This window comes from Chelonoidis abingdonii, chromosome 4, assembly GCF_003597395.2.
Source record: "Chelonoidis abingdonii isolate Lonesome George chromosome 4, CheloAbing_2.0, whole genome shotgun sequence".
NCBI classification, from domain to species: domain Eukaryota; kingdom Metazoa; phylum Chordata; order Testudines; family Testudinidae; genus Chelonoidis; species Chelonoidis abingdonii.
In genome coordinates, this window is record NC_133772.1 from 113,147,548 (window position 1) to 113,161,063 (window position 13,516).

Here is a 13,516-nt window from a genome sequence, read left to right on the forward strand (position 1 = left end):
GACAGCGGTGGTGATTAGATATAGCAGTGCCAAGTGACAGCAACATCAGGAAGAAGGAACATGAGAGCTGGAGATACCAGGGCCTGAAGAGGAAACTAGAGAGCTGTGGAAAGTGAAGGCAAAGTGTGTCCCAGTGGTGTAGGAGCACTCGGGGCTGTGACTCCTAAGCTGGGTGAGTGGCTCACACGGTCCAGGAACAACTCAGAGCTCTCTGTCCAGAAGAGTGCAGTGCTAGGAACAGTAAGTACTGTGCAGAACCTCAACACTCCAGGCCTCTGGTGAGGACCGAGGTTGAGGAAGACCATACCACCCATAGGGGTGAGAGGGGATTTTTTTTATATATTCATTATGGCTATTATATATGTGTGGTGTGTTGCAGAGCTTATTCCCTGCAAGGGGAGGAAGGTTTGCTATAGATTAACTAGAGCACCTGAAGCCAATTAGAGCACCAGCAGTCAGTCATGTGATAAAACCCCCCTGCTTCAGTCAGACAGTGTGGGAGTTGGAGCAGAGAGCAGTTTGAAGGAGTTGGAGAAGAGAACAGTTTTGAAGAGAGACAAAAGGAAAGTTTGGAGGAGTGCTGCGGTGGGCTGAGAAATTCAAAAGAAACCCTAGGTAAGGGGCACCTGGCTTGTGTAGAAGGAAGGCAAGAAACCCCTTCACAAGCTGAAGGGCAGGAGAGGGAAGTAGCCGAGGGGAAGGAACCGCTAGTTCAAGTGGTTCACCACAAACCTCAGGGCCCCTGGGTTGGGACCTGGAGAAGAGGGCGGGCCCAGGTCCCTCCCTCTCCACTCCCTTCCTCAAGGACACTAGTGGGGTAATTAAAATACCGGTTCAGAGGCAAGCAATGGAACCCTGAACCTTCCCCAAAGAAGAGAAAGCGTGAGACCCAGCATAACTGTACTGGCAGTTTGCCACTAGATATATATAACCCCATCTCTTAAGGAAACCACATGGTGATGCCATTATTGATAATATAACAACTCCATGGCCACTATGGAGAGCCCAGGCAGCATATCCAGGATGGGAAAAACCAGCCAGAGCAAGGGAGTTGGCCATTCCTGAGGGGTTGAATTGCCCCGTGGCTTCTGTTCGGTAAAGTCAATGAGACGGGCAGTGGGTTCTTCAGTCTGTCCCCTGAACTAGCTCACAGCCTTCTCCAGCCCAATAAGAGAGTGGTGGTGGGTTCAGAGATTATGGCTGAGAAGCAGATTCACCTGGAAGGAGGAAGAATAAAATGCACTTGAGCCACTTTCTCCAGTCTCTCTTCCTTTTCTCCTATCATCTCTATGCAAACATCTCACTCTGTGCCCTCACCAAGGAGACTAGTGTGTGTGGTTTTTGGTTTTTTTTCCAGTCACAGCAGCAACTCAGTTTTCATGTCTGCATTTTTCATCTGAAGGTTTTTCTTTTTCTTTCTTTCCCCTTCCCATTGTTTTAGGTAGAGCTCAGTTGGATGTAGACCCAGCCAGGAGAATTTGTGTTTAAGAGGAAGCTACCTCTGTGAAGAGCCATGCAAAAGGCATATCCAAACAGAGCCCAATACCCAGCACTGAATTAGACAAATGTAAAGAGGATAAACAAATACTATCAGCTTCTCCTACTTCTGCCCTGGGCAAGCCCCAGCTTTTAATATCAATTATTGATTTTGAATTTCAATGAATGATATCAGACACCATATACTACAAGGCTGTAATGATCCCATTGCTCTGTTCTGGGCTAACTTCAGAGACACAGATTGATACCACCCCAAATTAGGGCCAACTCCTGTTGAAATTTGTGACATAACTGCCTTCTGCTCTAGTGGGAGCAGGACTGGGTCCTTTGGGAGCTGAGAAGGAGGATGAACTATTGCACTTTCTCTTTGACTGGTAAGATGAGGTGTTGGCTGAGGTCAGAAGTGACAGGAGTTTGTGAATCTCAGGCAGGTCACTCATGAATGATGTTGGCTCTGCATTACAGTGTATGGTATGATTAGCAGTTTCTGTTGAGGGAGATTTAGGCCTAGGCTAGCCACAGGTGCTGCAGATTAGGATTGATGTGCATCAGCCAAGCTATGTGAGACACCCAGGACTGGAATAACAGGCTAGCTGTGTGTGGGAAGCTAGCACAGCTCCTGACTGCAGAGAACCGGCTCCATCCAGGGCTGCTTTCTTCTGCATGTGAAATTGCTGAAAATTACACTTAAATATCCATCCCTAAGCAATTAGCAGTCAAAGAAAGAGGTAGAGAAGGGGGACGGCAAAGACGGAGAGCAGCAAACCAGTCTCTTAAAGCCTTTCTGTGCAGTTTGGTAAATAACTTGTATGTCAGCTCTGTGCCCCGGCTTCTCTCTCTGTTTCCCGAGCAGTTGCTTTGTGAGACGTTTGCAAAGATATTAACCCGGCATAAAAAGTGTGCCAGTCAGTAATTATGGAAATTAGTTGGCAATTAGATATTGTCACTCATGCTCACTCGCTCTCCGCATAGAACAGATAAGCGTTTGAGAGCCACTCCACAGTGAGGGCGGACCCCACTCCCAGGGCTTTTAAGCAAATGGCTCTCACCTCCTGGCATAAATAAGCTGCCCCTTAGTCTTGGCAAGATGGCTGGTGGCCAGGCAGCACTTGATGCTGACCTCTCCCCAAGAGCAGCGTTCTAGTATTCTCCCCTCTCCAACCCTGGGATTTCTTCAGCTCTTTCATTCCTGTGAGTGGGAAGTTTGAATAGCGCAAGTAGGTGTGTTTCCTGCAGCAGGTTTTCTGTGTGCGTAATGCTGAGCCGTCTGCTCAGAGTGCAGACTATATGCTTTGTCTCCTCCTTACTGTACTGAAGTCTGAAGTAGAGGGAGCACAGGTAGGTGTCAGGTGAGGTAGGGATGATCTGCTGGACAGCGGATCCTTTCAGAACAGCAATTCTCAAACTGCGCTCTGTGGAGGGATTGCTAGTGGGCTGTGAAGAGCTGGCTGGCCAGGTGGGGCTGGCTCTCCTCCTCATTTCCTGCTGCTAAATTGTATTAAAATAAGCTTCCAATACTTGAAAAACCATTGAAATGTTACTTTGCCATGTGAGCAACTGCTGGAATTGGTGCAGGGCTGCTATGTGATTGTGCCTGGAAGGGAAGGTGTCCAGCACACAACCTCTCTCTCACACTGGGATTCATGCAGGGGAAAAGTTTGAGGTCCCTGGAGAAGATGCATTTTTCAAAAAAATACATACAGTATTCTAGAGGAAGTGCAGTATCATTCTGATCGAGCTGTTATTGGATGAGGCTGTTGCTATAGTTCACTTTTACAAGGGGTTGTCTGAAGACCAGCTGGCCTAGGGGTCAGGCAAGGCACAGAGGGGGCCCCAGCCAAGCTGTACATGGCAGGCCTCAGTCCCTCTTGAATGCTCGTATTGCTCCCCTTCGAGTTCTGCCACAGCAAAGGAACAGGGTGCAAGGTAGGGGGACCCAGGTCCACCCGCTCCACTGGGTCCCAACCCAAGGCCATAGAAGGTTTGTCAAAGTGTCTGGTCTAGTAATCGATCCATCCTCAAGTTACGCTTTTCCCTGAGTCTCTTTCTATCAAACCTGAGCTCTGCTGTTTGAGGCATAGTCACTGGTTCAGAAGACTCCACCTGGTCTGTTAACATCCTGTTCAAAGCAGCCTCATGTAGGGCTCTCAGCTTCCCAGAGATGTGGGCAATCTGGATTCCCTGCTGCTAGAACATCTTTAAAGCTGTAGCCCCATTCCTGTCACAGCACCAGCCTTGCTTGTCGGCACAGCCAGCAGCTCCTTCTCCACTTTTGCTGCTCTACCAGTGTCCTTTTAAACTATTCCTCTACTGGGAGCATGCCCTGCACCTGTTGAGGGGTGGGACCTCCCTAGCCCTGTATTACCCTATTATTGCCCTGGCTCCGTGTGGGGTATGCAGACCCCATCACACAATTTAAGAGTGGAATTTCATGCCATCTGTGTGCATTAGGCATAGGTCTAATTGTCAGTCTTTTAATCTCTAAAGGCTTGAATTCAAATCCTTCCTAATGCCAAAAAGGGACAGTAAATCTGGGTTTCCTCCCAGCCCCTATTGCTGTATAGTGAGAGTGGTTTACATTGGCAGAGCTGCATGGGGCCCAGGACTGGAATACCAGGGGATGCTGCAGGTCAGGATTAAGGGGCATTGGCAGAGTTCTAGAGGCAATCTTGCACAGCCCCATGTCTAGATGTAGACAGTCTGCCCAAAACCAGAGTTAGAATATCAAGAAATAACAGCTGTAATTTGTCATGGCCTGAAACAGTCTTCTCTCCTTCCTCTGCCTAAATAAAGATGACCTTATCTTCTCTAGAAAATAGATTGATGGGAAAGTACGTGGATTCCTTGCCTTGGTCAGCAGTCTGAACCCAGTGCAGCTACCTCTGACTAGTTTCCATTTTGTTGATTGTCTGGTGTCCTGTGGGAAACAAGTTGCTGGATCTCAGCCCATTCCTTAACAGACAGGTGCTAACATTACAGAAGTCACCACTACTGTTCATGATCCCCATTGTTGCAGGGGAGGGGCCAAATATTGAATGGGCATGGGGACTGAATTTCCCCAAGAGGGGGTTCCTGCAGTTTGGGATTGAGACAGATTAGTAGGATGGATGTGTGAGGAGCTTGCTTTACTGTGGACTATACTGTACCTGATCTGTGGATACTTACCTGCTGTCTGCCTCAAGGGCTGTTGCTTCAGCACCTCTCACTAGCTCTGAAAGAGTTCATTTTTAGTCACAAAGAGAGAGGGGTGCTTCTTCTCATACTTCGCCCAAGAGAATCTAAAGCTATTATTGAGGGAGATGTTCCACCGTGGGGTCTTTGTGGGGCTGACTGCAATGCTGAGCTTGCCTACCTCTCCCTCTCATGTTTGTTTAAAGCCAGTTTGAATCTTAACAGGGAAAAGAATTATTCTGTGGCACTGGGGAACCTTTAGCTGCTGAGAATACTTTGCTGGCTAATTTACACATGTTATTATAGTCTTAATCCTGTCTCATCAATAATTCCAGGCCTGGGTCATCACATTCTCTCTTTCTCCCTCCCCTCCCAATAAATCATGGGGTATTTTATTGCAGCCACTGGGGAGTAAGTACGGAGTAGAAGGGTAAACAGACGCAAGCCAGGTGTCTCTGCCTGCAGTTGCTTTGCAAGGCCCAAGAATTAGATGACTGAATCAATGTCTCAGTTATCGGGAGGAGAAACAATTTGAACATTTGGGTCCTTTTTTCTTTACACCTCTCTTAATGCCGCCTGCTTTCTCTCCTCCCTCAGCCTGAGCTAAGCTGTTAACAATTAAAAGGAATTATCTTCCCTCTGGTTTTGACTTGATTGTATTTGCGTTTATAGCAGTTAAGCTAACGAGCTTTAGTCAGGCAGCTGCAGGGAATGGGTCTGACTTACATGGGACATTGAAAACTCACGTTTCTCTGTGCTTACAGGTTCTCTTGGAATTGATTCATTTTGTGTTTCAAGTGACCTGTTTTTAGTGCTTGTTAAAGGTGCCAGATTGACAGCCTTGGAAAAGCCTCATGCCAGTCCCCTGAGCCATCCAGTCTGGCTTTGTACTTTTGCTGAACTTGACATGATAGTCTTTCCCTAGAGGCTCATGCCCTGCCCATGTCTATGAAGAAGTCTCTGCTCTTACAGCAGCCTTTGTTTTAGACAGTATTTTCAAACACAGACTGCAGCCGAGGTTCAGATTCCCTTTAATCTGAAATAATCCTCCTACATCAGACACAGTCACCCACCGTCCCCCAGTAAGAATTTAATTCAACACTGGTATAAATGGATGGAACTACCTTCTTGCTAAAGACAATCGGTGTCACTCCCACTTCATTCTAGGAGTGAATTTGACTCTTAGTAAGTAGCAAGCTCTTTGTAGAACCTTCAAGGTTGAGACCATTATTATTTCTATTTTTAAATATTTGGGAGTGCTTGGATGCGACAGTGATGGGGCATATAAGTGCCTAGACAGACCAGCATGGTGCAGTTTCTACCATGTCAGTCAGTAGCAAAGGTTCCTGGTATAGCTGCTGGGCCTAGTTTTTAAGGGTCCCGGTTTGAGTCTCTGCACTGGTAACATGCAGGACAGATGCAGCAAGTTCTAATGCTGAATGGAAAACCAATAACTGGGACATCTGTTCTGTCCAGCCTCCTCACTGCTGTTCTGTCTGTCATGAGTCATGATAGGAGGCAGAGGAACAGAAAATCTGTGCAAAATGCCTTCCCTTGGCTTGTGGTGGACCTTTCTGTTCTAGGGAATTCCATTTTTTGCACTAAACATTTTTTGTTTAATTAGTCGAGAGGCTGTAAAGCTATTCCAGTCTCTATACTTGATGGGACAGAACCATCCATTGGCAGTGGAGTTAATGAATTTGACCTGCTTTGGGAACAGTGATTGCTGATACCCCTTCTTTTTTTGGGTTACCACTTCCATCCTAGCTCCTCTCCTCCCAAAAAATCCCAGTGTAATTCCAGCAGTGCACCCTGCAAGAGCTGAGGAGCTTATCAGAAGCTCAGTAAAAGTCCTCTGAGTTGCAGTCTCCTCAGTTTAGAATTATCAAGGGATTGTGGATGAGCACAGTAGTGTGATATGTTTCTGTGTGTACCAGACTAATGATTAATGCCTAATTCTGCCCTCTTTACACCTGGGCAACATTCCTATATATTACATTTTATTTGTGGGGCCAGATTCTGCTCTTAGTTACACTGTTGTAAATCTAGAACAACTCCACTGGGTGATTGGAGTTGCTCCAATTTTACACCAGTGTAACTGAGAGCAGAATCTGACCCACAGAACCTTTCATCTCCTTGATTTAAAGGGAGGGAAGAACTTGGCCCTTTGGAAAGTTGTAGGGGCTGCTGGTCAGTGAAGAGGAAATAAACTGCCCTCTGTCGGTGTGTTAGAACTTGTAGAGGAGCCAAACTTGCTTACAAGTTGCATGCTGTTGAAGGGGAATTTTGTGGTCTTCCTGGAAACAGCATTAGTGAGTGGCCTGGCGTGGGGGTTTACCTAGCATACCTTATGTATACTGTTGTTACCGAGGGATGGATTTAAACTTCTTGGAGGCAGTGTTTCTCAAGGAGAGTGGCAGGTTTTTCATTGTTCATCAGAACTTCTTAGAATTATTTATCTGCTATGATAGGGCCTGATCATGACTTGAGCATCTGCATTTCTCACTCAGGCCCTGATGGTGTAGCCCTACCACTTTGGGAGATGAGGGGATAACTGTAGATGGGGACATACATGAAATCCTGCCCTCTAAATAACAAAATACATACAAATCTCAGGTTACCAACTACACTGAGTTCTGGTGATCTGTGGGACTGACATCGCGCTCTCTCTCTCTCTCTATTCCCCCTTCCCCCCTACCCATGTTTACAGGTCCTGCAAGCTCTTTCAGTGCCAAGTGAGCAGTTATGGGTGGGATCACCGTCAATGCACCCTGAAGACTGACTTTGGTTTTGCTCTCCCAATGATTATATCCTTTCTGAGTTGACCACCACCTCACTGCCATCACTGCCACATTTGTCATCGCTTCTAGGAATCTGGAATTTAAGAGTTGGCCTTTACCTCTGCACTCGCTCTCTCCTCTCACAACAACTGTCACTTTTGTGTTTTCCACCAAAACGAGACCACCTTGGCTTTTCTACCCTTCAAGAAAGTGGATCAGCTGGAGAATTCTCACCACGCACCCCCTGCTTCTGAGATAAAGGCCTCCGGATCCTAACGGATAGCTGAGATCTTTCCTTGGAGAGGTGAATTCTCCTTGCTGATCAAGTGTGCGTGCTCCCTCTATGCTTTTCTTATCCTGTGGAATTTATCAGTTACAGTGATTTTTCCTAGGGTCCTTCTCACCAGTGCTGTGGCTTTATTTTATCTAGGGAAGAGCAGGTTTTTGCAACAATGGGCTTCACTCTCCACTCTGTCTGCTTCACCCTGAAGGTGAGCTTACTGCTGGGCTCTTTACTAGGCCTCTGCCTGGGCCTGGAGTTCATGGGCCTCCCCAACCAATGGGCCCGCTACCTCCGCTGGGATGCCAGTACCAGGAGCGACCTGAGCTTTCAGTTCAAAACCAACGTCTCAGCTGGGCTGCTCCTCTACTTTGATGATGGTGGTGTCTGCGACTTCCTCTGCCTGTCCCTAGTTGATGGGCGCATCCAGCTCCGGTTCAGTGTGGACTGTGCCGAGACCACGGTTGTCACAGAAAAGCAGGTCAATGACAGCAATTGGCACTTCCTCATGGTCAGCCGCGACCGCCTCCGGACAGTGCTGGTGCTGGATGGTGAAGCCAAGCCTGGTGAAGTGCGTCCACAGCGCCAGAACATGAACATAGTCAGTGACCTCTTTGTTGGTGGCGTTCCGTCTGACATCCGCCCTGCTGCTTTGACCTTCGATGGCATCCTGAGTGAGCCTCCATTTCAGGGATTTATCCTGGACCTGAAGTATGGCAACTCGGAACCGCAGCTGCTCGGCAACCAGGCGGTCCGTCTGGACATGGAGGGACTGTGTGTAGAGAACCCTTGTGAGAATGGTGGCACTTGTTTCCTTCTGGATGGTGAGCCACATTGTGACTGCTCTGCCACTGGATATGTTGGCAAATTCTGCTCAGAAGGTAAGAGATCACCTGCCTTCTTTCCCTCCTTTCAGCTCTTTGCAAAATCCGACGGGCTAATTTTTCATTTAGCATGGCTGCAAAAGGCCTGGTGCCTCTATTGGTGGATCTCAAATGAGACAGAGTCCCCCTCCAAATCACAAGCACCTCCTCATCCATAGCAAATAGCAAAGGGGGCAGTTACATATGATGGCAGAGAGGAAATTTTGCAGATGTGACACAACATTGGGAGTGTGGGGAGAATCCTCACCGCTAATTTGTTAATGGGGCTGGAGAAGGTAAGGCAATGAGTTCATGAGCACTAAGGGTTTGTAGGAGAGATGGTCAAACTCCAAATGTTTGTTTGAATTCTCCCTCCCACTTCCATAAACCAAGGAGGGGCAGGTAAAATGGGGAGCAAACGTGAACCACCCTGATTATGGGCTTTGTGGAAACCATACTTCACTGATGAGACTTAGCAAAAATAAGGCCATCTTTGGGGTACCCTGATAGTAGTCTGGAGAAGGCCCCTGCTCTGCTTGTGTTGCTTGCACAGTAATGGCTGAGATTGTAATTTTGGTTGCTCCCAGAACCCCAGCTCAGATCGTTTTGAGGCCTGTGTAAAATGTCTGACTGGGCTGCCGAAGCAGGATAAATGAAAATTGAGTGTCACTACTGGATTTGATTTTTTTTCAAAATAAAACTGTAGTGACAAACAACTAAAACTTACCACAGGATAAATACCAAGACTTGTTTCTGAGTCTTCTCTTAAATGCTGTGGTAATTAGCTCTCACCAGTGGGCCCCACTGCTTTAGGTGTCAGTCAAGAGACTTGGATAAAGCTTCTTAGGTTGACAGTGAGAAATCAAAAATCTTGCTGCAATATCTTTGTGAAATAGCTTTATCCCAAGATAGAGACTTGGGATGTCTTGGTTGTAAGCTGGCCAGAAATTCCCATAGATTTTAGAGTTCAAAAAACACCCTGCCCTCCTTTCACCAACCTCAAGAAGTTTCACCTAGATCTTGGGGTCCAGATCATCCTACAGGAGAGAATGTAGAAATGTAGTTGGGGACATACGCCAGACCAAGCATGTGATCCTGAGAGGTGCTAAATATCCCAAACTTCCCCTGACTTTTCTGCTGTGATTTGAGTACTTGGCACCACTCCAGATCGGCCTGCGAATGAGAGAGAATGATTTGCTGAGCTTGGGCCTTAGAAGTTATGAGGCTGCTGGGGTCGTTCAGTGTTGTAGACCCCAAAATCCTGCTGAAGTAAATGGAAGGTTTGTAGAATAGAGGATTGCAGGATCCACACTTGCATTTGGACTCTGAAACCTAGAGAAATAAACCTCTTCCTACTTCCTGAGCTAATAGATCTGGGCTCCACAGGGAACTACTTTAGATATCAACAATCTGTGGCTTTCAGCATGTCTTGAAAAATACTGTAAGCAAGCAGGGCTTCTGCTCACCTATGGGGCAGCGCTGACAGTTCTGGACAAGGCTTGAGTGATGCAATTTCCATATTTTTTGTGGAAGGTGAGGTATGGGAAATACATCTTCTAATGGGCAAGGCATGTGTCTAGGACAGATATCAGTGAATGCAGCCAGTGTTGCTATTGTGTGTGAAATCATGTGTCACACTGCCGTTTGTTTCCTGTAGTGATGTATCATTTTCCTCCCAACGTCCTACTTAATGATAGAGGGGAGGGAAAGAAATTTTGCCTTAGGGTGCTATTTTGTGTATTTTTAACCCATAGTTAACCATGGTCTGATCCCTCAGGTATGATGCACTGTTCAGGGAACTTTCACCTCAGCTCTAACCTCAGAAATATCCTTAACAATTTCCTTAGCTGGTCTCATTTCCCCTGTTTGCTATTATGTCATGAGCATTTCTTTTTTTTTAATTATTGTTTTCTCCTTCCCTATCCACCTTCTCCCTCCACTTGACCCTGCAGCAAAGCCGTGATCCTGCAAGTGTGACCTCTAAGCCTATTGTCATTCAGTGTCACCCAGGCAGCGTTGTGGCATCACTGCAGGTTCTGGGAAAGCAGAGAAAGGGAGAGGCAAAGCTCTAGTAAGGTGAAACAAGCAAACAAAAATTGCCAAGAAAAAGGAACAGGGAAACTAGTGAAATGTACAAAGATTGTCCTTTGACTTGGAAAATCTTTTCCTGTTACAAAAAGTTCTTTTTATACCCTGAATCTGGTAAAACTTCCATTGATGTCAGTGGGATAAGGACTGCAGGCCCAGAACGTCCTACCTGCTTGATCCACTGTTGACCCACCTAGTTTTTTTTCCCTTGTTTGTTTATTGGTTCCCTCTCCCACCCCAAGAAAGTGAACTTTTTGTTGCTGCAGCTAATGTTTTCTCATTAGTTTTTTTCCTTATCCTGGCCTGGGATATTTGCACAAGTGTTATTTAACATGAATAATTTATTCCTGATCTCTCTTTATTTTTAAAGGAGACACACTCCCGTTTGACTGGACGCCAGAAGCTGTGGATCCTTAACCCGCTTACACAATTTGTCAGCCCTTTAATTTGCATGCCTGTGTTTTCACTTGATTGCCGATGCAGTTAGCTCATTCGTTGGGAGTTGATAGGATCCAATCAATAACTTCTGTTTTAATAGCTAAATGCAATATGTACCTTTTTAATAACGAGTTCTCTTGACAGGTTTCAGCCCATTACGCGACTGTTGATTGATACCTGTGTCTGCGGATGGCAAAACCACAACAAACTCATTTATCATACGGCCAGAGAAATAAATAAATAAAAATAGTCAGTGGAACCTACTGCTAGTGAACTGTGATGGAATGAAGCTCCATTTACAGTATCACAAATTGTTTCAGTGCAAAGCACAGTTCCAGTTATAGTGAACCTCAGCAAAGAGTGTAACATTCTGTGACATGATGGAACTATAAATCCTGTGAAAATACAGGCCTTGATGTTCAGAAAGACATGTGGGCATTTGGTGCTGAATGTGTGTACACAATTACCATCATGGCATACGTTGTGGCAACTGCATGTGAAATGACCATTGGAGTACCCTACCGGTCACTGGCATGTGCAGTTTTCATGACTGGGTGTGCAAATGTGTGCACACTTAAGAAAACCTGAGCATTCAAAATAAAATAAATCACGTTTTTCAATACAACTGATTCATTGAACCTGGCAACCCTGTGTGACTGTTTTGAATAGCAATTAATATGTAACTTGCTTGGTGATGATGGCATGGAATCCTGAAACTGAAGTCAGAGTGACCTGTATCCCCACCGCTCCTCCAATTAGCCCCTTAATTCTCGCTGGGATTAGCCTGGTGGCAATAGGCTGAAGCTCTTGTACTATTTGAATAGCACAGAAATTACTTCTCCATAGACATTTTCTTTTGTTTTCTAAACAAAAAACAACCAAAATATGGGTGTATCTGCCTGAATAGCCACACTTGCATACTCATAGTGGTGCTCTTGCATGCTCATGATCACATTCTCTTGCATTCACTGGTACAAATCCTCTCGTTTTGCCAAACTCATCTGTTGAGGACAGACTTGCTGATATGCATCAGCTCAGCATCAAGCGTGTAAGAAGGAGGTCAGATACAGATCCTAGATACAGTTTAGACCTCACCCATGTTCCGGGGCTTCCTTTGGGCTCTGTGGGTGGAAGTGAACCAAAAGCACGCTTAAAAACTGTATTGACTCCCCTAATGGCTGCAGAGCCCTGAAGTGGATGCCTTCAGCAGCTTCACAAAGCAATACACCAAAGCCCTTGTGCTACCAGCAGGGGCTGTTTCTAAACGAAGCCTGAATAGGGGCCTGATTGCGCCTCTTCCCTTGATTACAGAGCAAGATTTCCTGGGGATGCTGCCTGCTGAATGACAGAGGAGCCTGTCGCTCTGTAATTATCACTCTTTTAACTGCAGAGGGAACAGCTTTCTCTATAGCCTCTTGGTTTCATTTAAAGAGACAAGGTACCATGGGGTTTATCTTCCACCTGCCTTTTTAGAGCAGCACAACCTTCCTATTCTGGGTAGATCTAATGGGAATTGCCTGGACCTTTCCTGCAGACACATGGTGCCCCTCTAGCTGCCCCAAAGTTTGTGACACTGAGGGCTGGGTTGGTACTTTGCCAGAAGCCTGATGGCTGCACTTAATTTGCATATACATTTACATACATTTTGTAATCAAAACCAAATGAACACGACCATAATATTTGCACCTACTTACATTTTCCTTGATAGATGAATACAAATTGCTTGTTGTGTGAATTCACCAGCCGTAAACAGCTGCCTAGTCTCTGCGTGGCCTTTGCCCTGCAGTTACAGGAGAGGGCAGGCAGCTCTGGGCTACACTTTGAGCAGCCCAGATCTACACCCTCTAGTGCAACATTAAGCATAAAACAGATGTGACCGATGGCTGTAGAATAAATGTGGGGAGAGGTGTGCTATGTGCCTTTGTATGGAGCCTCTGATAGTTGGTGTGCAACCTGTGCCCTTTGGACTGGAGATCAGGAGGCTGGGATGAAACTGCCTTTGCTTTGGTTTCCGACACTTTCTTCTTTCTGCTGCTCACTTCCCCCTTTCATTCTCTCTCAAGCTCCTCTTGGATTCAGTTCCTTTGGCACATTATAAAATCATAATTTTCTAATCATGTTATTTTTATGTGGTGCCAGATGGGCATCAGAGAAATAAGATCTGTTAAGATCTATTAATTGAATGTTTGTAAAGTGCTGTGATGCTCCAAAGTGCAGCATAAGCACTGTTTATTATTGCTGATAGTAAATATTAGAGATGAGCTGGAGCTACGGAGGTTCAGTTTGGATCCAACATGTCCCTACATTCCATCTCTCCTTAAAAATGAAAAGGGGCCCCAACTCCCTTACGCCGGGCCCTCAATGTAGGGCCCGAGGGCTATATTCAGCCCCCAGAACTG

The 13,516-nt window shown here is 46.1% G+C and overlaps 1 protein-coding gene across 16 annotated transcripts in view; it reads left to right on the forward strand.

Annotated features, from left to right (window-relative positions):
* The window catches only part of NRXN3 (neurexin 3), a 1,449,735-nt gene that overhangs the window by 60,074 nt on the left and 1,376,145 nt on the right, over positions 1-13,516 (forward strand). For all 16 annotated transcript variants that reach the window (XR_012655819.1, XR_012655820.1, XM_075065588.1 and 13 more), the window contains exon 2: positions 7,379-8,609. Coding sequence is in view for 14 of the 16 variants with exons in the window: in XM_075065588.1 (XP_074921689.1) it covers positions 7,901-8,609 (709 nt within the window). In the remaining 2 variants the exon portion in view is untranslated. The remainder of the gene's footprint in view (positions 1-7,378; positions 8,610-13,516) is intronic.